Source organism: Phyllostomus hastatus, unplaced genomic scaffold (assembly GCF_019186645.2).
Source record: "Phyllostomus hastatus isolate PE091 unplaced genomic scaffold, TTU_PhHast_1.1 phas_contig_65, whole genome shotgun sequence".
Classification (NCBI taxonomy): Eukaryota; Metazoa; Chordata; class Mammalia; order Chiroptera; family Phyllostomidae; genus Phyllostomus; species Phyllostomus hastatus.
In genome coordinates, this window is record NW_025333932.1 from 14,361,218 (window position 1) to 14,388,464 (window position 27,247).

Below are 27,247 nucleotides of genomic sequence, written 5' to 3' on the forward strand. Positions count from 1 at the left end.
TGTTAGCCTCTGTTGTTAAATTGATCTGTTCTGGTTTCCAGTGATTATGGTGTGAACTTCTGTGGTAGAATACCGGTGAGATTCAGTGGTGTAGTCTCCTTCATGTATCCTGATGTTCACAACTTCCCCCTACTCTTTTTTTGTGGTCATTTGGAGGAGTAAGGCAGAATGGTTTAAGACAGCAAGACAGTATACTATGATATTTACATTAGCAGGCAGTAGAGAAGAGATGGGTTATCTTTTGGCTCCTTGTAGTGTTATCCGTGATCCTCCACCCCACTATCCACATTTTAGAAAGGATGGAAAGAAGGTAAGACTCTTATTGGGGATGAAAGGATTGTTAGTTGGATTTAGAAAGCTGTGAGGCTGTGGGAGGTTAGATTCCAAGGTAGGGTTGGAATAAAGATTAGTAAATAGGAGTAGTGTGTAAAGGAATAGAGACAACCCCCACAGTAGTATAGTTCAGGAAATTGCCAACTGGGCTGAGTTAGGGGTGTTGAGTAGTACTTACAATTGTATGAACTATGTCTTATTTACAGTAATATTACAGCAACAGTCTTGTGGAAGAATCAATGAGATCTAGATAACAAGAATAAGGATTATATAACCTTGAGAGTTGTATTAATGCAACACAAATGAAGGCTAGTAAATTATCAACACACTCTGACTGATATAACAGTGGGAACCTATCAAATGATAGTATAACCAGCCAAGCAAAGAAGATTATACAGAGAGAAAAAGAAAACCAAAATACTATTAAAAGAAAAAATGTCGGAAAAGTGAGAAAAAGATAAAACAAATTTGCAGTAACTTGCAAGATCAAAAAAAAAATAAGGAGAAAAAAAGCAGAAGATGGAGTTCAGGAGAGTTAAATTTGGAGTGGAAGGAATAATACTAGGATGACTGGAAGAGAAACATAAGGGATTGAGAGATATAAAAATAATAAGAATTGAAAAATAAAAAGTCACTTAAAACACAAGATAAAATTAATCAACCAACAACAGCCAACAAAACAAAACAAAACAAAACAAAACAAAACAAAACAAAACAAAACCAAAAACCTCTTGTTGGTTTCTAACTGGCCAGACCAGTTTTTCTGATCTTGCTGGCTTCAGCAGGCTGAAGGGCGTTTGAAATGCTTATCACTCTTCCCAGCCAAATCTCAGTAAGTCTCTCGGTACTACCCCCTGGGCCAGCAGGGAGCTCTCCCCAGGGCCAATCTGACTTTCCCCTACAGGACCCTGAGTGCTCCCCAGCACGCTCTCCTCTCCGGAGCTCACTGCCGAGTTCTCCAGGGCTCTGGCCCACCCCCCCCCCCCCGCAGGGCTCCTGTGTCTTTTTGGTTTCAGGATGCAAGCTCCCAGGATTGCAAGGAGACGTGCTCTTCCCCAAATTCCACTGCAGCGAGCTCTATGTTCTCAGGAAGCACCCGCAACCTTTTTGGATTCACGGTGCCATCTCTGGGGATTGTAAAAGGGTGTGCCTGTTCACCAAATTTTTGAGTTTTGGGCTCTAGGAACGAAGTAAGCACTGCGTCCCTTCCGGGTTCACCGGGCGAGAGTCAGGATTCCTGAGGGGGTCCGCACTTCCACAGTTCAGCAGCACAGTCTCCAGAAACCTGAGAACGCCCATGCCCTTTCCTGGATTGGGGTTTCGAGGTCTGGGTTTTCCACTGATCCACACTTCCACTGAGCTGGGGGTGTGGGCGCACTTCCAGGCCACCCCTGGTCATGCCAGCTGGAGGCACTCACTTCTCCCAGGGCTATGGGTGGGTGCTCACAGCCTCTGGGCAGTTTTCTCCCAGTCCAACTGCCCTCTCTGTGCCTTCAAGCCACAAGGTCTCCCCTGGTGTTGCTCAACCCTGAGAGTTGATCAGTTTTGATATTTTCTTATAAACATTTAGAAAGAACAATTGCTACATTATATTCTTATTTGGATTCTAATATGGGTTCCAAATAAGAAAATCCTTTCTGTAAAAGTGCTGCTCCTTGTTCTGGATTGTAGTTTTGGTCTTCAGATTCAGCTCTGTCTATTAAAAGTAGCAGAAATGTGGATAAAAGTCCTACTGTTAACAATTAGGGGTTCTTATCTGCTTTCTTTTAGAACCTTTGTGATTTGAGAATTGCATTGTGATTTGCACTCATGAAACTTTCTGGTCTTCTCAGTGGCACTAATTCCTCTTTGGGAAGGAACAAACTAAAACTTCAATCTGATTTTTATCAATGAACACATTATCTTTTACTTTACATCATTTAATATAAATTATTTTAACTAATAGTCACTGCTATGAATTACTGAGGGTCTCTTGTTAGAGATAGTTGGCCATAGGATGCTGGTCCAAAGCTCACTATTTTTTTCAGTGCTGCACTCCACCTAAGACAGTGACATCTTAGAAAAGACTTGGTTTTCTTGGAGAGAGAGTCTGAGATCCATTTAGGTGTCTGCTGGCTCTGTGACCTTGGCCAGAGTTTCAGCTAGAAGCCTCCATATCCTTGTCTCCTAAGAGGGGTTGAAGACATCTAAATTCCCTGATTCTATGAGGCAATGTGTGTAATAACTGCACCTGGGAGGCACTGAATAAAATTCAGCATTTGCTATCCCAGGATTTGCATAACTAGTAAGGTACAGCTAGATATTTAAGGAAAAAACATAGTATATAATAAACACTTTAGAGATCATTTAGTTGTTTTTCAATTTCTTGTTCAATCCAGTGGGTATCGCTTCTGCTTTCCTGAATGTCCATCACATGACATAATCTGTCACGCTTACCCAGCATCCTTTGAGAGTCCCAGGTGTATTCATATCAAGCCCGAACCTACTTTTGCACAATCTTCAGAATGGAATAAGTGTTCATGTAGGTGATGGTGTTTTAAATGCAGACCCAGAAGCCATTCTGATTGGCTGTCACTGCCCAAATGACATGTTGTATCTAAAACCAAAAATGCAGTCAGTCCACACTTTGCATTCTAATTCTGACAATTTTATTTTTAACACTCTGATATGGGCCTAGATTTTTACCATTTACATAATATACTGGGCAATTCTGACCCAATACTAACAGTAAGACCTGTCTTTTTTACCACATGAAGCTTTTGTGAGAATTTGGTCACATAATACATGACTATACACAATTCTTTGAAAATTTGTGTATACTGCAAAGATGTTAGTTGATATTTTTTTAAAACTAACCAGCTTGTGCTCATGCAAGAAATGTACAAAGAAAGTAGTGCCATTACCTGGCAGCATGGCTAGACTATTTTGTCGAGTCTTGCTTTGAAAGCCTCCTTCATAAATTATCCAGTGTGGTGGCTGTATAGACTCAATTCATCATGAAATTGCAACCTCTGTGCTTCCCTTTGTGTTGTTCAGACAGTTACAATCTACCCTAATCATGCTCAAGGTACAGTATTCAACAGACATTGAAATGTGTTGAAATCACTGAAGCTTCATCTACTACTTTGACAATATTTAATGGTCTGTCAAGCTTTAGTTCTTGAATGTTTATAACTTAGCCATAAAAGCCCACTCTAGATTAAAAGCTGATCTTTAAAGTTTCAGCACAAAAAAGATATATAGCTTGACTCTTCCTCTCACATAGAGAGAAGAAAGCAGTTGTAAATTTGCTTTGACTGTGGACCTATAATATGGAGGAAAATCAGGGCCTCACTTCCACCCTGATGATATTCATTCTAGTAGCTAAGTCTTTTCTGTTTAGGGAGAAGCGGTTAACTCCTTGACACCCACCTCCAATGACTTTATTGTGATACCTCCCTCAGTTTCTCTTTCAGAGTTACTAAGTTCTTGTACTTATGAAAAGTGTCTGCTGAGCAACTATGCAGAGAGTCACACTAGGTACCTGCTTTTCAGCCTCTGATATACTCACTTATTCCAAGTATTTTTCAGTGACCTCAATTCCTACATCTCTTTCTCCAAGCTGTTCTGTACAGATGATGAACATGACTGAGTCATCTAAGGCTATGAGAATTGGGACACTAGGGGTTGGGTCAGTAAATTTAACAGAATTTTAAATTGGAAACCAATAACCATTAAAAGCATTAGTGATCCATGTTGAAGGCCCAGAACTTGTAGTGAAGGTAGTCTGAGTGATTTATGTGCTGGGTTTGATGGTATAAGAGTTGAGGTAGACGTGTATTCATCACATGCTTAGGTTAGGGAAGACTGTGAGGCCATGAGAGGGAGAAAGTGTCAGTCACTGAATTGGATCAGAGATTAGAGTATTGCAGTTAAAATGTGCTGATCAGGTGTGGGTGTAGTTTTTGATGTGGTTATAGGTGGGGATTTTGAATAAGTGGTGCTGTTGTTCCAGGCCCTCTTATTTTTGTTTAACGGTTTGCCTCATTATCTTTACTCACTATGAGAGTTTAATGCACAAATATCTACCTTTTGTCTGTCTTTCTCTTGTGCCTTAGTACTACTGCATTTTCAGTAGCTTCATATTTTTTCCTGTTCTTGATGGAAACTCAAATTCAATATAAAAGCAGATGTGGGTGGTGTATAAAGCACTGCTTCTCAAACTTTCAGGTGCATATGCATCTGAAGACCTTAAAATAAAGAGGTCAACTCCTTAGGTCTTGGGTCTAGCCTGAACTCTGAAATTCCCAAGTGATATGATGCTATTGGTCTGAAGACTACACCTTGAGTAGCAAGAATATTGAACTGGAGCTAGACATAGTTTTTATCTAGTAAAAATTGCCTTGGACATAGTAAGTACTAAATATACTTTACTATTTGTACCAATATTATATCTCTAGCATACAACTGTGTAAATTACACATATGAATTTGAATTGCACTTCTCTCTAAACCAGCCTACTATTTTCAATCATTTTAATGCAATTTCCCTAGTCATTAAGGTTATATTTTATACTAAGAATTTCTAACTGCGTGGTGTTCATCTTCTCAAACCTAAATATTTTTCTCTTTTTTAAAAATTGTTCAAGTACAGTTGTCTCCATCTTCCCCCACCACTCCTCCCACCCCAGCCATCCCCACTTCCCACCCTTGATCCTCCTCCTCTTTGGTTTCATCCATGTGTCCTTTAAACATCCTGAAAACCCTTCCCCCTTGTCCCACTATTATCCCCTCCCACCTCCCCTCTGGTTACTGTCAGTTTGTTCTTAATTTCAATGTCTCTAGTTATATTTTGCTTGCTTGTTTGTTTTGTTGACCAGGTTCCACTTATAGGTGAGATCATATGTTATTTCTCTTTCACCACCTGGCTTATTTCACTTAGTAATAGCATGGATGGCTCTCCAGATCCATTCATGCTGTTGCAAAGGGTAGGAAGCTCCTTTCTTTCTGCTGCATAGCATTCCATCGTGTAAATGTACCATACTTTTTTGATCCATTCATTTACTGAAGGATACTTATCAAACCTAAACATTCTAAACAGAGTTGCTTTCACAACCTCTCTCTCCTCCTATGTTCAGGTTAGAGCTGACATATCCCTGTGTAAATTTATTAACCATATCTTTTATTTTCTGTATTTTGATGTTTTGGTATCTGGGATTCTGTCTTCTGGAGTTAGCTAATTCCTGGAGATAGCAAAAATCTCTCCTGGGTGTGTATCTCCACATGCAAACTAACCCATGTAGAGCCTTCTTTCTTGGGCTCTCACATTCCTTGTCACTATCCACCAGCCCTCATCACCCCAGGGTCCAGGATCAGACAACTAGAGGCAGCTCCTACAGCCCACAAAATCATCTAAACTAACCAATCCTAACCTGGCTTACACTGCTCATTAGTTCCCTCCCTGGTGCTTCTTCCTGCACTCCCCTGCCCCTTGGTGTGATGTTACCCATCCTCTTGAATCTGTTTGTGAAACGAAGTATCTTTGTGATGCCAATTGCATGCTGATACCTAACTAATAATAAAACTTATATTTGTAAAAAGTATCACCCCTCCAAATTATACTATATTTTGATGAATCTTTCTTGAATCTCTTCTTTGTTCAAAATCTTCCCCTGGACAACTTCCCATTGCTTTTAGGATAAAGTTAATATCTTTGATTTAACATTCAGAGCCCTTAAACTATCTTTTCTTTACATATATCTTGAACATTACTTACAATCTTCCTTCCCTCCAGTCTGGTACCCCTTCCATTTCCTTAAACATAAGACAAAGATTCATCTTACCTGTTTTTTTTAAAGATTTTATTTATTTATTTTTAGAGAGGGAAGGGAGGGAGAGAGAGTGAGAGAGAGAGAGAAACATCAATGTGCGGTTGCTGGGGGTCATGGCCTGCAACCCAGGCATGTACCCTGACTGGGAATCAAACCTGCGACACTTTGGTTTGCAGCCCGCGCTCAATCCACTGAGCTACGCCAGCCAGGGCCATCTTACCTGTTTTTTTAAATGATATTTAAAATGCATTCTCTTCCAAAAAATCTTCTGGGAAGCTTCCCTTTTCTAAATTGATACAGTTTTCAGACTACCCTTTGGTACTTAGGATAACAGATCCTTAATATTGATGGATGTAGGAGTTGAGTTTTGATTACGTGTGATCAGCTTCAGATATTAAAAAGAATAATTTTTATTGCTAAATTTTGTTGAAGCATGGATTTTATTCACACCATTGTATGTGTGGTGAATAAGAAGCAATTGTTTATCTAGTGGGAATAACCACTTTGTGGTTATGTCTAACTCTACCAAGCACACAGATTTTGACATGGCTTTTTTTTTGTTGTTCTTAAACATGTAGCATGTAAAGTAACTTCTAAGAAGTGTAACCTGCCCTGGCTGGTGTAGCTCAGTGGATTGAGCACGGGCTGGGAACCAAAGTGTCCCAGGTTCGATTCCCAGCCAGGGTACATTCCTGGGTTGCAGGCCATAACCCCCAGCAACCGCACATTGATGTTTGTTTCTCTCTCTCTCTCTCTCTCTCTCTCTCTCTCTCCCCTCCTCCCTCCCTCCCTCTCTCTCTGTCTCCCTTCCCTCCCTAAAAATAAAATAAATAAATAAAATCTTTAAAAAAAAATAGAAGTGTAACCTATAAAGATACTATGCTTTCAAGCTTTTTTATTTTTGTAAATCTGGGAATTCACAAACATATTGTGCCCTATCTCTTGCAAATGCCAGTTACCTTTCCACAGTTATTTTTTATCTGCTTTACTTTCTTTCTGGAGTGTGATTCCTTGAGAATAAAGATGATGAGATTACATAATGCATGTTTATGAACCAATGATTTATTAATTAAATTAATTTAGGTGGCATTTGTTAACTTCTGCATTAAATTGTTTCTAAAGTTGATTTTAACATAGGGATTTTATGACAATATTTGAAGGTTAAGTAAGAGAGATTAAAAAAAGTTTTAAAAAGTCTTCACCCAAAGATATGCTTATTGATTTTAGAGAGAGAAGAAAGAAGAGAAAGAGAGAGAGAAACATCAATTGTTTCTTCGTGTAAGCACCCTGACCAGAGGTTTTACCTGCAACCTAGGTATGTGCCCTGACCTGGGATCAAACCTGCAACCCTCTGGTTTACAGGACAATGTTTGAATCAACTGAACCACCCAGTCAAGGCAATAAGAGAACTTTTAAAGGTTTTCAGGAAACTCCAAGTAAGAAGTTAATTTAGAAACTTGACTTCCTCTGTGAGTCTAACCTGATACTCATTGAACTCAGGTTTTTTGATAATGGTTTGAAATGGTTTAAAAAATGAAGTGTTGTTGACCTATCCACATACTCCTTCAATTCATTAAAAGAGATGAAAGTTTTACAAAAGCACCATATAGATTTTGATTTTTCCTCTGTAAAGTTTACAAAGACTTGTTAGCTTTTCAAAAATGACAGCATTATTTATCTAGGTTTTCACATCTTAATTTACCCGATCAATTAAACTGGAGAATACAGAATCCAACCCCACCTCAAATTCAGCAAGTGAAAAATGATTTCAAATAAAGTTTGTGCTTCTGGAAGGCCCCCAGTGGTAATCAAACTTTGAACTGCCCAGTAATAACACCTTAGACACCTGTGAAAGGAGAAGATGTACATTTTCTTTTTTACTATAACATTAAAATATCCCTATGCTTAGGAGTATAGATTACTAGTACATTATAATATTTGTCTTCCTAATCAGGATTTTCTTTTATAGGCAGCATTGGGAAATACCATGTGTTCTCATGTAAACTTCTTGATAAACATTGTGAAATGACTCAACAGAACTGAGGAGGGTGTTTATTAGCCATTTCACTTATCTCTTGCTACAAAAAATTACTCCAAAATTTAATGCTATAAATCAACAACTATTTTATTAGGCTCATAATTTTGTGGCTCAAGAGCTTGTGCAAAGACCAGCAGAGACAGGTCATCTATGCTTGTGTCAAATGGGTTCTCAGCTGGAGGGAATGGCTAGAGATAGTTGGGAAGACTTGACTGAGGCCAAGTGTTGGGCTGGAATTTTAACTGTTCTGGGTTCCTCTGTTCTCCACACTATCTGCTTGGAAGTGTGAGATAATAGAAGTTATGGATTGGTCTCTGCCTCCAGTTTTTGCCACAGAGCTTCTGATACTGTTGTAATTTCCTGGGTTATAGGAGTGTTTCTTTGTTTGAATGAAGTGACTCTGGGTGGGCTCCTGGATAGCTCCTGGATGAGGACTGGTCACTGGAAAGACCAAACCATATTAGAAGCTTGGAATTTTCATCTCCATCTCCCATTCTCTTGAGAAGATGGAGTTAATGATGGATCATGCCTCTGTGATGAAGCCTGCATAAAATCCCAAATGAACAAGGTTCCCAGAGCTTCCTGGTTAGTGATCACATGGAAGTGCTGAGAGAGTAGCACCTGGAGAAGGCATGAGAGCTCTGATTTGCTTCCAACATAGTTTGCCCCATGCAGCTCTTTCATCTGAATGTTCTTCTGTATCCTTTATCATATCCTGTAATAAACTGATAACTCTTTCCCTGAGTTCTTTGAGTCACTCTAACAAATTAAGTGAATTCAAGAAGGGGTCACTGGAACCTCTGATCTACAGCCAGTTGGTCAGAAGCACTGGCAACAACTTGGACTTGCTCCTGGTGTCTGAGGTGTGTGTGTGCATGTGAGGGGGCCTGTCATTTAGGACTAAACCTTTAACCTGTGGGAACTGGTGCTGTCCTCTGACAGTGTCTGAATTCAATTAAATTGTAGGACACCCAGTTGTTATTGCATAGAATTGTTTGGTAAAGGGGGAAAGAAGTGTTGGACTGAAGGGAAAGAAATCACACTAGGGAAGAAACACAGCTCAATATGACCAGCATGAGCTTCTTCACAGCATGGTGGTCTCAGTGTAGATGGACTTGCACTGTGGCTGGTTTTCCCCAGACAGTGCCATAAGGCTTGCCACAGAGCTTCTGATACTGTTGTAATTTCTGGACTTCTTGTAACTCAGAAGTCCCACAATGTATTAATCTCTTGACACATTATATTTGTCCAGAGGGTCACTGAGGCCAGTCCAGATTCAAGCAGGGATATTTGAATCCACCTCTCAATGAGAGGAGCAGCAAAGAAATCGAGGCCACATTTAAACTACTATGTTAGTAAATTGTGAGGATATCATTAAGCTCAAAGATATTTATGTAGATTGGAGAGCCTCTTATAATTTAGATCCAATTGTTTTCACTGATGGAATGTAGAACAGGTATATACTCCTCTCTCTTTTCTGCCCACAACTTATTATATTATTGAAGATGTAAACCATGGCAGAGACAGAGGAGAACTAAGTTCTCTCTTAAGAGAAAAATTGCCCTCAGGTGTAATAAGAAATTTACCTAGAAATTTAGTATTGAAGAAAACCAAGTATGCTGAGAAGTGTACTTGATAAAGTTTGCATATTTAACTTGATCAGTTGCAAATGAAGAGACTGAGGTCATTATAGCCCAGATAGTAAGAGAATTGTGAACCAGGGCAACAAATGGGAATATAGTAAAAATTAGGGTGGAACATGGAAGATTCACTTAGCTATGGTGGCTAAGGGTTTCATGGAGCCCATAGTGAGGTGAGAATGGAAATTAGTATTACAACCCACTGTGTGTCTGTGCATATGTATACTCATATATTTATATATAGAAATATATATATATACATATTATATATATATATATATAAATTTTTGTGCATGATCAAGTGTATTATCAGGTATATTCATATAGCTTTGAAAGTGTGGTCTGATCAGATATTCCCACTGACATCTTAAGAACAATGTTTTGTCTATACAAACACCTCCAGATACTGATAGAGAGAGGCATTTGGATTTAGTGGGTGCCAACTTACTATTCCAGGATCCAGGGCCAACACAGAAAAGGAGTACTTTTTACAGAATCCTTCCCTCCTCAACTGGCTTTCATTTATTTGTGTGTGTGTGTGTGTGTGTGTGTGTGTGTGTGTGTGTATGTTTGTGTGTTTGTTCGTATATTTTATATTTTATTGATTATGCTATTACAGTTGTCCCAATTTATTTCTCCCCTTTATCCTCACTCTGTCATATAAACCCCACCCTCCAGCATACCCCCCACCTTAGTTCATGTCTGTGGGTTATACATATAAGTTCTTTGGCTTTTGTATTTCCTATACTATTCTTAATTTCCCCCTATTTTATGCCTATCAATTATGCTTCTTATTCCCTGTACCTTTTTCCCCCATTCTCCTTTCTCCCCTTCCCTGCTGGTAACCCTACATGTGATCTCCATTTCTGTGATTGTGTTCCTGTTCTAGTTTTTTTGCTTAGTTTATTTTTGTTGTTGTTTTACTTTAGGTTCAGTTGTTGATAGTTGTGTTTGTTGTCATTCTACTATTCATAGTTTTGATTTTCTTTTTCTTACATAAGTCCCTTCAACATTTCATTTGCTAAGGACTTGGTGACGATGAACTCATTTAACTGGACCTTATCTGAGAAGCACTTTATCTGCCCTTCTATTCTAAATGCTAGCTTTGCTGGATAGAGTAGTCTTCGATGTAGTTCCCTGCCTTTCATGACTTGGAATACTTCTTTCCAGTCCCTTCTTGCCTGTACAGTTTCTTTTGAGAAATCAGCTGATAGTGTTATGGGAACTCCTTTATAGGTAACTGTCTCCCTTTCTCTTGCTGCTTTTGAGATTCTCTCCTTATCTTTAATCTTGGGTAACTTAATGATAATTTCCCGTAGTGTGTGCCTTTTTGGGTCCAATTTCTTTGGGACTCTCTGGGCTTCCTGGACTTCCTGGAGGTCTATTTCCTTTGCCAGTGGGGAAGTTTTCCTTCATTATTTGCTCAAATAAGTTCTCAATTTCTTGTTCTTCCTCTTCTCTTTCTAGCACCCTTATGATTTGGACATTGGAGAGCTTAAAGTTGTCCTGGAGATTCCTAAGTCTCTCCTCATTTTTTTTGAATTCATGTTTCTTCATTTTGTTCCACTGGGATGTTTATATCTTCCTTCTGCTCCAAATCATTGATTTGAGTTCTGGTTTCCTTCCCTTCACTGTTGGTTCTCTCTATATTTTCCTTTACATTCATTTCTTCCTTCATTTTGAGACCAAACTCAAATCATTACTGTGAGCATCCTGATTACCATTGTTTTGAACTCTGCACCTGACAGGTTGTCTATCTCTTTGTTGCTTAGTTTTTTTCTGGAGTTTGATCTGTTCTTTCATTTGGGCCATATTTCTTTGTCTCAGCACTGCTTTTATGTTGTAAGTGGCAGAGCCTTAGGTTTTCCCCAGGGCTGAACAGCCCACTTTATTGCATTTGGTGCTTTCTTTGGGGAGTAGTCAGAGAGGGAACAATGTTGCTTGCTTGGCTCTCACCCATTTCCTTTACTTCTCTCACTTCCCATAAGTGGATTGTGCCCTTTCAGGTGCTGATTCCCAGGTGGGTGGGTTTGTGTACCTTCTAGGATCCCATGGGCCTCTCCAGTGAACTCTCCTCTTATACTGGGAGTTTCTCCCATCTTCACAATCCTTACAGGATTTTACAGTTAGAGGTTAGGAGTCTTCAGTTTCTGGGTCAGCCAGTCCTCATCTTGCCCTCCCTGTTTGCGACCAGGCTGCCAGTCTCTGCCCCTCCTACCAGTCTGAATGAATGTTTCTTTACTCTTCAGTTGTTGGAGTTCCATACAGTTTGATTTTCTGGCAGTTCTGATTGTTTATTGTTTTAAAATTGGTTGCTATCCTTTGATTGTGTGGGGAAGTGAAGAATTTCCACCTACACCTCTATCTTGGCCAAAACTCCAGGTTTTCATTTCTGCTTAGGTTTGCCACATAGAATATGAGCACTTAAAGTCACCGTGTAATAGTATTTGAACAAAGGTGGTCTTTTTCTCATGAAATAGTTTATAGTTTTCATATATTCAAATAATAAGAAGTTGAAATTTGGAAAAGAATTAAATTGCAGTTGAAGTCAATATTCAAATAAAAACAGATATAGAAAAAAATCACTCATTTTGAAATTTAGACCCTATAAAGAACATGAATTTTTTTTTAATGTGAGGATATAGTAAAAGAAAAACAGTGAAGTCTTTGGTAGGGTTTGAAACTACTGTACTGAGAGGATAAAGATAATGCCACTCTGCAATGTTTTTATAGCAGGCTTCCTTGGACTTACTATAATATTACAGTAAATTTTATGTCAAAGAAACCTACCTTGAAGAAGTATATAATAAATTTTATGGATTGCATTTTAACTTTCAAACTCCTATTTATAATTTCTCATTAACTGATTTATTTTGGTCACGCATCATGGACCCATGGATCTTTTAAAATTAAGATAATTTGTTGAACTCAGTACTACTCAAGTGTGAAAAAGACTAGCTCCTCTTCCTATGAGACTAGCTGTCACCTCCTAAGTCACTGCAGTGTTAACAGGAACAAGCATATGGATTTCTTTCTCTTGTTTTCTTATTTATGGATGTTAAATAATAATCAAGTGTGAAACTTAGGTATTAATTTTCCAGAACTGGAGGGTTAGCCTTAAAATGTAATTTTTGTGTGTATGAAATAGTTTGCTATGTTAATTGGAAGTTTTCTGCCCAGATGCTTTGAGGTTTATTTTGAGGTTCTTTTCTCATTCATGTCTTATACCTAGACATGCACAACCAAAGGAAAGATTTGTAATTTAATTAGATGGTATGTTACTATTTTTCTAGGATTACTGTAGCTTAATTACCTAGCTCCTTTTAATCTTCTTCTATTTGACTGAGCCTTTGCTGTTCTTCTGTGTTTTGTTTATTTATTTATCTAATTATTTATCTATTATTTTTGCCACTCTCTGAACTGAAGTAACTAGGGGACCCTGTTTAAATACCTTCATTTACTTAGGTCTTGTCATCTTCAACTCTGATTCTGATGACAGCCTTGCTTTCTTATTCATTCTTTTGAGGATCTATTTGTTAGAGATTGGGGATTGGAGCTTGTTAAGAGATTTGGGCACAATGGGAAATATATGTCAGAAAATAAAAATATGGACAAAAGTAGTTTTGGAGTATTTCTGGGTCCCAAATAATCTTAAATACTTATGTTTTCCTTTTGAGCTAAGCTTTTTCCTAGTTCATCAAATTTCTAATGAAGAATGCCATCTACTCAATACAAATAAAAGTGACATCTTGTCTTCTATTGAAATACACAAACACTGTTATTCTGGCAAGGATTTGTGGAACAGTAATAAACTTGACTTCTATTTCAAATGTTCACAATGCCCCACTTACATCACAAAGTTTGCTGCCTGATTCTAACTAGGACAAAGTTTACAAGTCTACTGGCCTCAGAAGCTGAAACCATTACAAGTTTTAAAGGTCAAAATGCAATATGAAGCAATAGAAGGAGCAGGTGATGTTAGTAACTGCCCTATGCAAATTATGTTAAATATGTAAAAATGCTGCTTTAAAGGTATTTTCTTTCTGTAGCTGGCAATCTGTGTCCCTCATTGGTAACCGGAAATTGAAGCTTTCTAGCTTCTGAGTGAGAAGCCCTCCAGTCTAAATAAGTGGAGTCAAATACTGGCAAACCGCATCCAACATTACATTAAAAAGATTATACACGATGACCAAGTGGGATTCATTCCAGGGATGCAAGGATGGTACAATATTCACAAATCAGTAAATGTAATACATCACATAAACAAGAGCAAAGACAAAAATCACATGATCATTTCAATAGCTGCAGAAAAAGCATTTGATAAGGTGCACCACCCATTTATGATAAAAACACTCAGCAAAGTGGGTATAGAGGGAGCATTCCTCAACATAATAAAGGTCATGTATGAGAGACCTACAGCCAACATCATACTCAATGGGCAAAAACTAAAATCTTTTCCACTAAGATCAGGAACAAGACAAGGCTGTCCATTTTCATCACTTCTATTCCATATAGGACTGGAAGTTTTAGTCACAGCAATCAGACAAGAAAAAGAAATAAAAGGCATTCAAATTGGAAAGGAGGAAGCAAAACTGTCATTGCTTGCAGATGACATGATAGTTTCATAGAAAATCCTATAGACTCTGCCAAAAAACTGTTCGACCTAATAAATGCATTTGGCAAAACAGTGACATACAAAGTCAATATTCAGAAATTGAAGTTATTTTTGTACAGCAACAATGAAATATCAGAATCAGAAATCAAGGAAAAAATCCCATTTGAAATAGCAAAAAGAAAAATAAAATACCTAGGAATAAACCTAACCAAAGAGGTAAAAGACCTGTATTTACAAAACTACATAACACTCAGGAAAGGAATCAAGGAAGACACAAACAAATGGAAACATATACCGTGTTCATGGATTGGAAGAATTAATACCATCAAAATGTCCATACTGCCAAAAGCAATTTACACATTCAATGCAATACCTATTAAAGTGCTAATGGCTTATTTCACAGACATAGAACAAACACTTTAAAAATATATTTGGAAGCATAAACGCCCCTGAATAGCTGCTGTAATCTTGAGAAAGAAGAGTAAAGTAGGAGGGATCACAATACCTGACACTAAACTATACTACAAGGCCACTGTAATCAAAACAGCATGGTACTCGCATAAAAACAGGCACATGGATCAATGGAACAGAACAGAGAGCCCAGAAATAAACCCAGGTCTCTAGAGTCAATTAATATTTGACAAAGGAAACAGCAACATAAAATGGAATAAAAATAGCCTCTTCAACAAATGGTGTTGGGAGAACTGGACAGCTACGTGCAAAAAAAATGAAACTTGAGCATCAACTTACACCTTACACAAAAATAAATTCAACGTGGATAAAAGACTTAAATATAAACCGTGACACCATTAAAGTCCTAGAAGGGAACGTAGGTAGGAAAATCTCAGATATTTCATGCAGAAACTTTTTTACTGATATGTCCCCTAGAACAAGGGACATAAAGGAAAGAAGAAAAAAATCGGACCTCATCAAAATAAAAAGCTTTTGCACAGCTAAAGAAAACAGTATCAAAATAAAAAGAACCAACTGCATGGGAAAACATATTTGCCAATGATACCTCAGACAAGGGTCTAATCTCCAAAATATATAAACAACTTACATGACTCCACTCTAAGAAGACAAGTAACCCAACTAAAAATGGGCAGAGGACTTGAACAGACACTTCTCCAAGGACATACAGAAAATCCAAAGACACATGAAATGATGTTTAATATCGCTAGCTATCAGAGAGATGCAAATTAAAACCACAATGAGATACCACTTCACACCAGTCAGAATGGCCATCATAAACAAAGCAACAAACAACAAGTGTTGGAGAGGTTGTGGAGAAAAGAGAACCCTAGTGCACTGTTGGTGGGACTGAAGACTGGTACAACCACTATGGAAAGCAGTATGGAGCTTCCTCAGAAAACTAAAAATGGATCTGCCTTTTCACCCTGCATTCCACTGCTGGGTCTATATCCTAAGAACACTAAAACACCAATCCAAAAGAACCTTTGCACCCCGATGTTCATAGCAGCACAATTTACAAGAGCTAGGTGCTGGAAGCAACCTAGATGCCCATCTGTAAATGAATGGATCAAAAATCTATGGTGCATTTACACAATGGAATTCTATGCAGCAGAAAGAAAGAAGGAGCTCCTACCCTTTGCAACAGCATGGATGAAGCTGGAAAGCATTATGCTAAGCGAAACAAGCCAGGCAGTGAAAGACAAATAGCATATGATCTCACCTTTAACAGGAACCTAAATAAAAAAACAAAGAAACAAGCAAAATATAACCAAAGTCACTGAAATAGGGGACAGACTTACAGTGACCAGAGGGAGAGAAGAGGGAATTTCAGGGGAGAATGGGAAGGGTTTACAAGAGCAAATTTAAAGGACACATGGACAAAAAGTAGGGGGAGGGTGGTAATGGGAGGGAAGTGGGGAGGGTTGGGTGGGTGGGCTGGATTGGGAGTAAAAGGGAGAAAACTGTACTCCAACAATGATTAAAATAAAGAAAAATTAGAGAAAAAATATAAGCAGAGTCAGAGCCCATGAGGCAATGCTTATCTTCATAGACAGAGAATATGAACAGCATTATATCCATGCTGTGAAATATATTGAAATTTGTTTTCTCGCCTAGAAAATGATTGTTTTTAAAATTTTTCTGTAGTTTTCAACTCTCTAGTTCAAGGTTCTATTTATAGCCATTAAATCCATCTTGTCAACTGGGTTTTCAAATCTTTTATATCTTTGCTGTTTTTGGTTGCTAGATAAATCAATCATTACATGTTGATATCTTGCACTTTGATGATGTATTTTCTGATTTCTCTTCCTAGTATTCATTTTGCTTTATGCATTTCTTTGGTTTATTACTAGATACAAGTATTTTATTAGGTTGTATACACATTTAGAATTAGGATTATTAATGGGGAATTTAAACTTTTACCATTACATGGTGACACTATTTTCTTTAGAATTATTTTTGTTTTAAAGCTTATTTTGACTAACATTGTCAGATCTCTTTTCTTTGGGGAATTTAGGCCATTATTTTTTGACAAATTTTCTTTTTTAGTTTTCTTATTTTATTTTTTCCCCTTCTACAGATGAGGACATTAACCTCTTTATTTCTGTTCCTTAGTGGCTGTGTCACCCGTCTATTCCAGTACAGGTTTGTTTTTTATATTTTGGGGATTCTTTTCATGATTTTAAAACCATTGAAGACTGTTGTAATGGTAATTTATTTAGAAATGTATCTTGTAACAAGTAATCACAAACAATAAAAATTACAAGTAATTTCATAGTTGAATTTGGATTCTGCTTTGCACTACAGCTGGAATTAGGAGTCTAAAATATTAGCACACTTAGCTTAATGGAAGGCGTTCTGATGCAATTCTATTAGTGTGCTTATTTGAGAAAAACATTTATCAGACTCAGGCATGTAATTATGTTGGATTACATGATCACTTTTAGGCAATATTTAATATAGTTGATACCTTACTCAGTTTCATATATAAATTATTTATTTATGTATAGTAAACTAAATACCTGCTTAAGTTATTCCACATTCTAAAGGGAATTACTTATGGATTTGGTTAGAAACTTTCAAAGGATATTCTGAGTATTTGTGTGTGTGTTTTCCCAATCAGTGAACCTTCTGACTATAAATTTTTTTAATCCTCACTGAGGATATATTTATTGATCTTAGAGAGAAAGGAATGGGGAGAGAGACAGAGAGAGAAAGGAAGGGAGAGAGAGGGAGAGAAACATTGATGTGAAAGAGAAACATTGATTGGTTGCCTTCTACATGTGCCCCAACTAGGGATAAAATCTTCAACTTAGCTATATGGTCTGATTGACAATCGAACCCACAACATTTTGGTGCATGGAGTGATGCTCCAACCAACTGACCTACCTGAACAAGGCCTAACTTTAAAATTTTAGAATCAATTTTGGTTAAAAGTTCAAAAATGTTGCTATAAACCCTTACATACATCCTAATCACTATAGGTAGCATGTAATTTTGTGAGATATCTTTACTCGTTCTGCTGTACCCTATAATTGCTTTCTTTCTGAAGGCTGCTGTGAGTTGCCCTTCAAAGTCATGCTGGAGCCTGCTCTTTTCCAGTAAGGACACTGCATCATAATATCTTGATGTCATTTTACTGGAGTGGAAAGTAAGGGAAGTCTACTCTATTCCAGGACTCCATAGCTGCCAGAGGAAAATCTCACTAAATAACTCAGCTGCCATTATTGAGTCCTCATTGTGCTGCAATCAATTTTTCTAATGATCTCTTTTAATCTTGGGACACTTGCATGTCTAATTGTCAAGCTTAATTTATGATCCTTGTTACTCTCTAAATGTTTAATTGAGTTAGTGGTTATAGCTGATTCATAAACCATAAAACCCTAAAGTGGTAAACTAACTAGCCCTGCAAGTACCCTCCAAATAATTAACATAGTTCATTACTAAAAATCAGCATTGGAGCTATTAAAATTTATCCTACCCCTCAGTTCTCTAAATCAGAGGTTTTCAGACTCTATTGATCATGATGCAGAGTAAGAAATTCATTTCCCAGGTGAGCTCAGGATGCACACATGTGCACACAAAACCCTACTGGATATAACAGACTCTGAGATTTCCTATTCTATTCTCCTCTACTTGAAAACATTCTATTAAAGAGTTTTCACTGCACATTGATGGGTTGTGACTTACAGTTTTAAAAACACTGGCTTAAGAAAACTCTTACACTAAAACATAAAGTTAAGAAGATTCAATAAAAGTTTCCTTCAAAATTAAAACTTACTTGTTTCCTTCACCATTATACACCCATTTAGTAGTTCCAATTCTTCCATAGTCTGATGCCCAGTAATAAATGCAGGCATTCACATGGAGAGCAAACAGAAAGTATCCTCTTGTTTGAATGATTCTGTCAAGGATAATAAGGGCAAAGCAAGGACTTGTATTGTTTCTGGAATACTGCCTATTTAACATTTCCTTCTTCTGAAAGTCTCCAGTGAACCTCTTTGCTCCAAACTTGTGAACTGTTAACTCTCATTATGCAATGTAAAATAATGGTACCCCTGGATGTCTTCTGAATGCAGTGTCTTGACTGGACTGGCAGAGTGTAAAATACCACCCTCTCTTTTTACAGATGGTATGAATCAACTCCCTGAAAAGCATGCATCCAGGGTTACCTTTCCCCTTTGAATCTCATAAAATATGCAATGCTGATTTAACTGAATACCTGGGGGAAGCTCATGGAAGTCTTCATGCAAGTGAGGTTCAAAACAGCAAATGAATGAATTCAGTTGAGAATGAATTGTCATGAGAGAGACATAAAGTCAGCTTGTGACAGAGCACATTTATTTGTATTTGTTCTGACGAAAGGAGGCAATTCAGCCTATTTTTTAGTCCTGTATTCTCCAAAATCTAGTATGATTTTAATACTTTTCTCTCAGTTCAAAAAATATTCAAATCTGCTTTAGAATATAACCTTATACTCTATATAGCAAAAAATCTTAGATGATCTCTCCTCTTTTCCAAGGAAGTCATACTTTTCTGTCTGAAATGTATCCTTGCTTTCTCTCCTAGTCCTGATGCTTACTGAGCACTACTTTACCTGTAGATATATACCTTGTCCATTATTGACTCCAGGAGATGATTAAACACAAAGAATGACATATACTATGTAGAATACAAGCAAAAATAATCCAAAATGTATTAGTCTTAAAGGATTCAATTCAAGTAAAACTATATGAAAATATTTTATTTGTTACTGAAAATACTTCTATTCATATGACTTTAAAGAAACTAGGGTCTGTTTAATGGTGTTTTCCTCTAAGCAGTACTTTTTAGCATGGTGCCAAACTTCTAGAGCTTTTTGCTTTGTTTTACCTCTACCCTCTAGTTGTTATGTTCATGATGCTTAATGAAAATCAAGCTTAAAACACTTTTTTCCTTTTTTCTTCTTCAAATATACAGAACTCTATTTTATAATAATTAATATCACAGTCTCCCCAAAACATAAATAAAAGAGGAAAATTATAATACATTGAAATTACAAATAGATGTTGAATCCTGAGGCTCCATACTAGCATTAATTCTAAGAAAGTTGCATTAAGTATGTTTATTTCAACAAAATTTAAAGTACAGTCAATATTAGCATTGGTTAGTAATATATGACATTGTTTAGAGATAGTAGTTTTATAAATATCTAATTCAAACAGAGATGCTATTTCCATCATAGATCTTTACTGCTTATATCTACTTCTGCCTCAACTCACACTCCCTGCAGGAATACTTCCCCAATCTTCCCCATTATTACCTGAGGAGAAAGAATGCAAGAGTAAGATCTGGCCTGTAATATTTACTAACTGTGCAACCTTGGAAAAGTCACTTAACATTTCTTTGCCTCAGTTTCCTCATCTGCAAAGTAGGGAGAGTAAAAGAAAATGTCTTTTAAAGGGGTTGCATGCATACAATAGTTAATTTATTTAATTATTTAAGGTGCAGAGAATCACAGGATCTTATAATTAGGGGCAACTATTAGAGTTTATTTAGTTCAAAGATAATTTAGTGCAAAATTTTATCTAATGTATAGATGACTATAGTAGAACATTTGGAATTAAAAAACAGATATAATAGTAATGACTATTTAACTAGATATATATGAAAATAGTTTGTTTCTCAAGAATTATTAAGTAGGAAAAATCTCTCATTCAGACTAAGATCATTCCAATTAGTGGTAACTTATTTATTATGCTCTGAATAGAAATTTGCACAGACATGTTTTAAAATTTAGCTTTAGTGATCACTGAATAGAAAATTTATATTCTTACTGTTTTCTCAACTGGAGACAGATAAATGGTATTTTTTCCTAGAGAAGTGTGCATTAAAGTGACTCACTTATATGTGAAATGACTGGACTATGAGGCCATGGAATACCAATGCTGACTTTTAGGATGCTCTATTAAAAAATAACCAAACAAACCTGGATATAGATGGATTTTGGATTCCTTAAGGACACAGGGATGGGATGTGAAGGGTTGGCATTTTATAAGCTTTTATTACAATGACAGACAAATTCCCAAATCCATAGGAACCCAAGTCTATCTAAAAGTTGGTCATCTCTGAGCAGGAGCTTCCTGATATTTTCATGTGAGAAAAGAAACTTAATGACCTGACCATCAGGTGCTTGATATGTTACGTCTGCCCCCATCTAGACTCACGTTCCCCAGAAACCAGAAGTTTCTAGAGTTGTCTTAACTATGAAAATATTTTCCTGCTCAACTAGGAGAGTCATGGGCAAGAGAGAAAAGCTCTCTGAGCCAGTCTGTTTGCCAGGAAGAATCAGAAACTATGTGATAGAATCATATCCTGCTGCTTGCCAGCAGCATGTCTGGATAGATTTTTTCACCCTGCTCATTCTCACTTTTTCATCACTAAAATGAAGTCATTTGGAACAGCCAATGAAGTAGTGAATATAAAGTTTAACAATTGTAGCTTTGAGTATCTATGCCACAAATGCAGCTGCTGTGTGTTTGCTGTGTCAGGATCTGATGATGTCTGTCTTCTCAAATGTGCAAGATGACCACTGAGATTTATAACACTTATGGCATTCCTTTTAAGAAGACTGTCTTTAGAAGTACAAGCCATCATCACTATTGTTAAAGATTTCACATCTTGACTCTCCTCAGATTTGATTTAGTACCAATGAAGCTATGATTAATAAAATATTTATGACTTAAATATTTATGCACCCAATATAGGAGCACCAAAATATGTAAAGCAAATCTTTATGGGCATTAAAGGAGGGATCGACAGATACAGTTGTAGTTGGGGATTTTAATGCCCCATTGACATCAGCAGATAGATCTTCCAAGCAGAGAATCCCCAACACAGTTATAGTTGGGGATTTTAACACCCCATTGACTTCAGTGGATAGATCTTCCAGGAAGAGAATCAATAAGGACACAATGGCTTATTGATACCTTCAAAGCATTTCACTATAAAGAAGCAGAATATACACACTTTCAAGTGCACATGGAATGTTTTCTAAGATAGACCACATATTAGAACAGTAAACAAGTATTAATAAATTTAAGAAGATTGAAATCATATCAGGCATCTTCCACCAAATAAAATGAAACTAGAAATCAATCACAAGAAGAGCACTGAAAAACACGCAAAGATATACAAGTTAAATAACATGTTATTACACAATGAATGGATCAACAATATCAAGGAAGAAATCAAAAGATACCTTGAAACTAATAAGATTGAGGACATAACAACTCAAAATTTCTGGACTTCTGGGAAATCAATCCTAAGAGGAAAATTCATAGCATTATAGTCCTATCTCAAGAAACAAGAAAAAGCTCAAATAAACAATCTGACTTTACACTTAAAAGAACCTGAAAAAGAACAACAAAGTCTAGAGTAAGTAGAAGGAAGGAAATGAAAAAGATCAGAGGAGACATGGATAAAATAGAGTTTAAAAAATGATACAAAAGATCGGTGAATCCAAGAGCTGGTTCTCTGACAAGATAAACAAAATTAACAAACCTTTAACCACACTAATCAAGGAAAAAATAAAGAGGACCCAAATAAATAAAATAAAAAATGAAAGAGGAGAAATAACAACGATATCAAGGAAATGCAAAAGACTGTAAGAAAATATGAACAACTACATGAAAACAAATTGGAAAACCTGGATGAAATGGATAAATTCCTAGAAATATCCCATCTTCCAAAACTAAATCAGGAAGAATCAGAGAATCTGAATATATATACTACATTTAGTGATTGAAGCAGTAATAAAAAAGACTCCCAACAAACAAAAGCTCTGGATTAGATAGTCTCACAAATAGATTTTCCCAAACATTCTGGGAAGAACTAACACTTTTCCTTCTCAATCTATGTCATAAAATTAAAGAGGAAGGAATGCTCCCATACTCATTTTACAAGGCCAGCATTATCCTAATGCCGAAACTAGATGAAGATACTAGAAAGAATGACAATTATAGGCCAATATCCCTGATGAACATACATGCAAAAATCCTCATCAAAATATTAGCAAACTGGTAGAGCAATGCATCAAATAGATTATATACTATGATCAAATGGGATTTATTCTGGGCATGCAAGGTTGGTACAACACAATAAATGTGATTCACCACATAAACAAAATGAAGGATGAAAACCACATGATCATATCAATAGATGCAGAAAAAGTATTTGATAAAAATTCAGCACAGATTTATGAAAACAACCCTCTGCAAAGTGGGAGTAGAGGGCATGTACTTAAATACAATAAAGGCCATGTGTGAAAAACTCACTGCCAGCATCATATTCAACAGGAAAAAATTTCTAGTGTTCTCTTTCAGATTGAGAACAAGAGAGGGAAGTCTGCTTTCACCTCTCTTATTCAACATAGTACTGGAAGTCCTGGCCACAGCAATCAGACAAGAAGACAAAATAAAAGTCATAAAAATTGGAAAGGAAGAGGTAAAACTGATAACATTTGCAGATGACATGATACGGTACATAGAAAACCACAAGGATTTCACCAAAAAACTTCTCAAACTGATATATGAATTCAGCAAAATAGCAGAATACAAAATTAATATCCAGAAATCAGTTGCATTTTTATATGCCAGTTACACACTAACAGAAAGAAAAATTAAGAAAACAATCCTCTTCACAATTCCTCCAAAAAGAATAAAATACATAAGAATAAACTTAGCCAAGGGTGTAAAAGGTCTATACATAGAATATTATAAGACACACAAAAAAGGAATTGCAGAAGATACAAATAAGTGGAATCACATACTGTGTTCATGGATAGGAAGAATTAACATCATTAAAATGTTCGTATTACCCAAAGCAATATGTAGCTTCAAAGTAATTCCTTTCAAAATTCCAGTTACATATTTCACAGAAGTAGAACAAATATTTCAAAAATGTATATGGAACCACAAAAGACATCACATAGCAACAGAATTCCTGAGAAAGAAGAACAAAGTGGGAGGAATCATGCTACCTAATATCAAACCATGCTATGAGGCTATAGTAATCAAAACAGCATGATACTGGCATAAAAACAGATGTGTAGGTCTATGTAACCGAATAGAGAGCTCAGAAACAAACTCTTACCTTTATAGTCAATTATATTCAACAGAAGAAACAAGGACATACAATGGGCCAAAGATAGTTTATTCAATAAATAGTGTTGGGTAAATTGGACAGATACATGCAGAAAAATGAAACTAGACCACATTCTTACACCACACAGGAAAATAAATTCAAAATTGATCAAAGATTTAAATGTTATAACTGAAACCATAAAAATCATAGAAGAAAACATAGACAGCAAAATCTCAGGCATTGCTAGTAGCAATTTTTTTTATCAAATATATATCCCCAGGCATGTGAGACAAAAGAAAAAACAAACAAATGGGACTACATCAAACTAAAAAGATTTTGCACAGCAAAGGAAATTATCAACAAAATAAAAAGAAAACCCACAGAATGGGAGAACATCTTCACCAATACTGGTTTTGGATCAGGGGTTAATATCCAAAATTTATGAAGAACTTACAAAACTCAACACCAAAAAAACTAACAAAAATCCAACAACCAAATTAAAAAATGTGCAAAGAATCTGAATAGACACTTGTGTTAAAAATTTATTAAAGGATCCTTTTTTTTACTTTATTTTTATTGTTGTTCGAGTACAGTTGTCTCCATTTCCCCCCATCCTCTCCCCTCTGCCCCACCAAAGCCCATCTCCCACCCTCAATCCTACCTGCTCTTTGGCTTTGGCTTTTGGTCCTTTATACATGGTCCTTGAAGACCACTCTCCTTCTTTCCCTTATTATCCCCCGCCCACCTCCCCTCTGGTAACTGTGAATCTGTTCTTTATTTCAATATCTCTGTTTATATTTTGCTTGCTTGCTTATTTTGTTGATTAGGTTCTGCTTATAGGTGAGATCATAGAGACCCTTCTTCAAGGAGAACATACAGAAGGTCCAGAGACAAATGAAAAGATGCTCAGCATCACTAGCCATCAGAGAGATGCGAATTAAAACCACAATGGGATAAGTACTTCACATCAGTCAGAATGGCCATCATAAATCAACAAGCAAGTGCTCCTGAGGTTGTGGAGAAACAGGAACCCTAGTGTGCTGTAGGTGGTAATGCAGACTGGGGCAGTCACTGTCAAAAACAGTATGGAATTTTCTCAGACAACTAAAAATGGAACTGCCCTTTGACCCAGCAATTTCACTGCCTGGATTATAGCCTAAGAACTCTGAAACACCAATCCAAAAGAACCTATGCACCCCAATGTCCATAGCATCACAATTTACAATAACCAAGTGTTGGTAGGAACCTAAGTGTCCATCGGCAAATAAGTGGACAAAAAAGTATGGTACATTTACATGATGGAATACTACACAGCAAAAAGAAAGAAGAAGCTCCTACCCTTTGCAACAGCATGGATGGAACTGGAAAGCATTATGCTAAGCGAAATAAGCCAGGCAATGAAAGACAAATACCATATGATCTCACCTTTAACGGGAATGTAAACAACAAAACAAACCAACAAGCAAAATATAACCAAAGACACTGAAATAGAGAGCAGGCTGACAGTGACCAGAGGGGTGAGGGAAGGGAATTCAGGGGAAAAGGGAAAGGGTTTGCGGGAACAAGTATAAAGGACACATGGATAGAAACAGATGGGGTGGAAATAGGAGGGAGGTGGGGAGGGCTGGGGTAAGTGGGCTGGAATGGGAGTAAAAGGCAGAAAACTACTTGAAAAAACAATTAAAATAAAAAAATAAGGAATATATTGCATCCACAAAACTAAAAAAACAAAAAACAAAACAAGAGCTGCCTCCTTCTAAATAACCTGTAATGTCATTCTTGGTTTACTGCACTTCTTCAGTTCCAACTTTCTGGTCTCCTTGAATTCTAGGGCTAGCCATTTAAAAGCCAATATTTTCTAGGTTTTAGCTCTCTTCTGTTTTCTCTTTATACTTGCTTCCTGGGGAATTTTATCCACTCTCATAGTTTCAAGGATTATCATGTGGTTGATGTGACCAACTCTCTACCTCCAACCTAATACTACTTTATGGAGCTGTTGACTTGTACAAGCAACTTAGTCTTGCTTCCATCCCATAGCAGTTCTGCTCATTTCAAATTTACCCTGCACAAAATCTCAATGCATTGTCATTCTCTATTGCCCTCAAGCCTAACCATGCTTCCCCTCCTCCTCCTTCTGTATCCTTCTCTGCCTTCTTCCTTCTGCTCCTTACCCTTTCCTCCCCCTCTTCTCCTCCCCTTGAGTATCTGTTAGGGTCCTCATCTACTTAGATCTGTGGCACTGGTCTCCTTACCTTTAGTCTTGTAGCCAGATATCTCTTTAACTCAGACTACTTAGCAATCCCCATTTACGCCAAATCCTTCGCCTCCACATGACTTTAAGAAAACTCCAAGCTCCTTTTAATGGTATGTAGCAGGGGTGTCAAACTCATTTTCACCAGGGGCCACATCAACTTTACAGTTACCTTCAAAGGGCCTAATGTAGAGCTCCTTATCCTTAGCTAAGGAGTAGTTACATTTATACAGTCCTAAAATTACATTTGGCCCTTTGGAAGCAACTACGAGGCTGATGTGGCCCCTGGTGAAAATGAGTTTGACACCCCTGGTATAGAGGCTGTAAACTGTGTTTCACTAACTACTTGTAGTATCTCATACCCACACTGATAGCAGTTCCTTAAATACCAAGTTTCTCACCTTGATGCTTTTGCTCATGCTGTCCCCAGAGCTTGGAACACATTGCACGCCCCCTTTTTATGAGGTGGAGGTGTGCAGATATCTTAAATTCATGCATCAAGATTTGGACCAGATGGCCTCCTCACATGTTTTTCTCTGACCCTTGTAGCCTCCATGGCTCACCTCTCTCATGATTCACATTACAAGATCCACCATTTTTCTTTTCTCTGTCTGTCCTTCACACTCTGAGCTACTTAAGAGGGTAGGGACTGTGCCTTTGTTCTCTGTTTCTTTAGTTCCTAACACAATGTTTAGCACATAGAACATGCTCTTAACAAATGTGTGATAAGTGATGAATAGGAAAACATTGTTAACATTCAGACTTAAAAGAATTAATGCCACTGTTGAATTTATATTCTTATGTTTTAGTTATAGGTAGAAAGGTTTTGTCTATGTACTATTAATTAGCTGACAAAGTATGGTAACTTGTACACATGAAAGTAACATATTCTCAAAATAATCATCCAGGCTGTTCAAGTTTAGAGGTTTTAAAATACTGCCAACTGGATGTTAAAGCCAACTCTCCA

At 37.0% G+C, this 27,247-nt stretch overlaps 1 protein-coding gene across 1 annotated transcript in view; it reads right to left on the minus strand.

Moving 5' to 3' along the window:
- Nucleotides 1–27,247, minus strand: part of CNGB3 (cyclic nucleotide gated channel subunit beta 3) — a 165,935-nt gene that overhangs the window by 78,236 nt on the left and 60,452 nt on the right. The window contains 5 exon segments of the mRNA XM_045849433.1: nucleotides 2,770–2,929; nucleotides 7,600–7,603; nucleotides 7,845–7,988; nucleotides 18,688–18,810; nucleotides 19,504–19,568. Coding sequence (XP_045705389.1) covers nucleotides 2,770–2,929; nucleotides 7,600–7,603; nucleotides 7,845–7,988; nucleotides 18,688–18,810; nucleotides 19,504–19,568 — 496 coding nt within the window.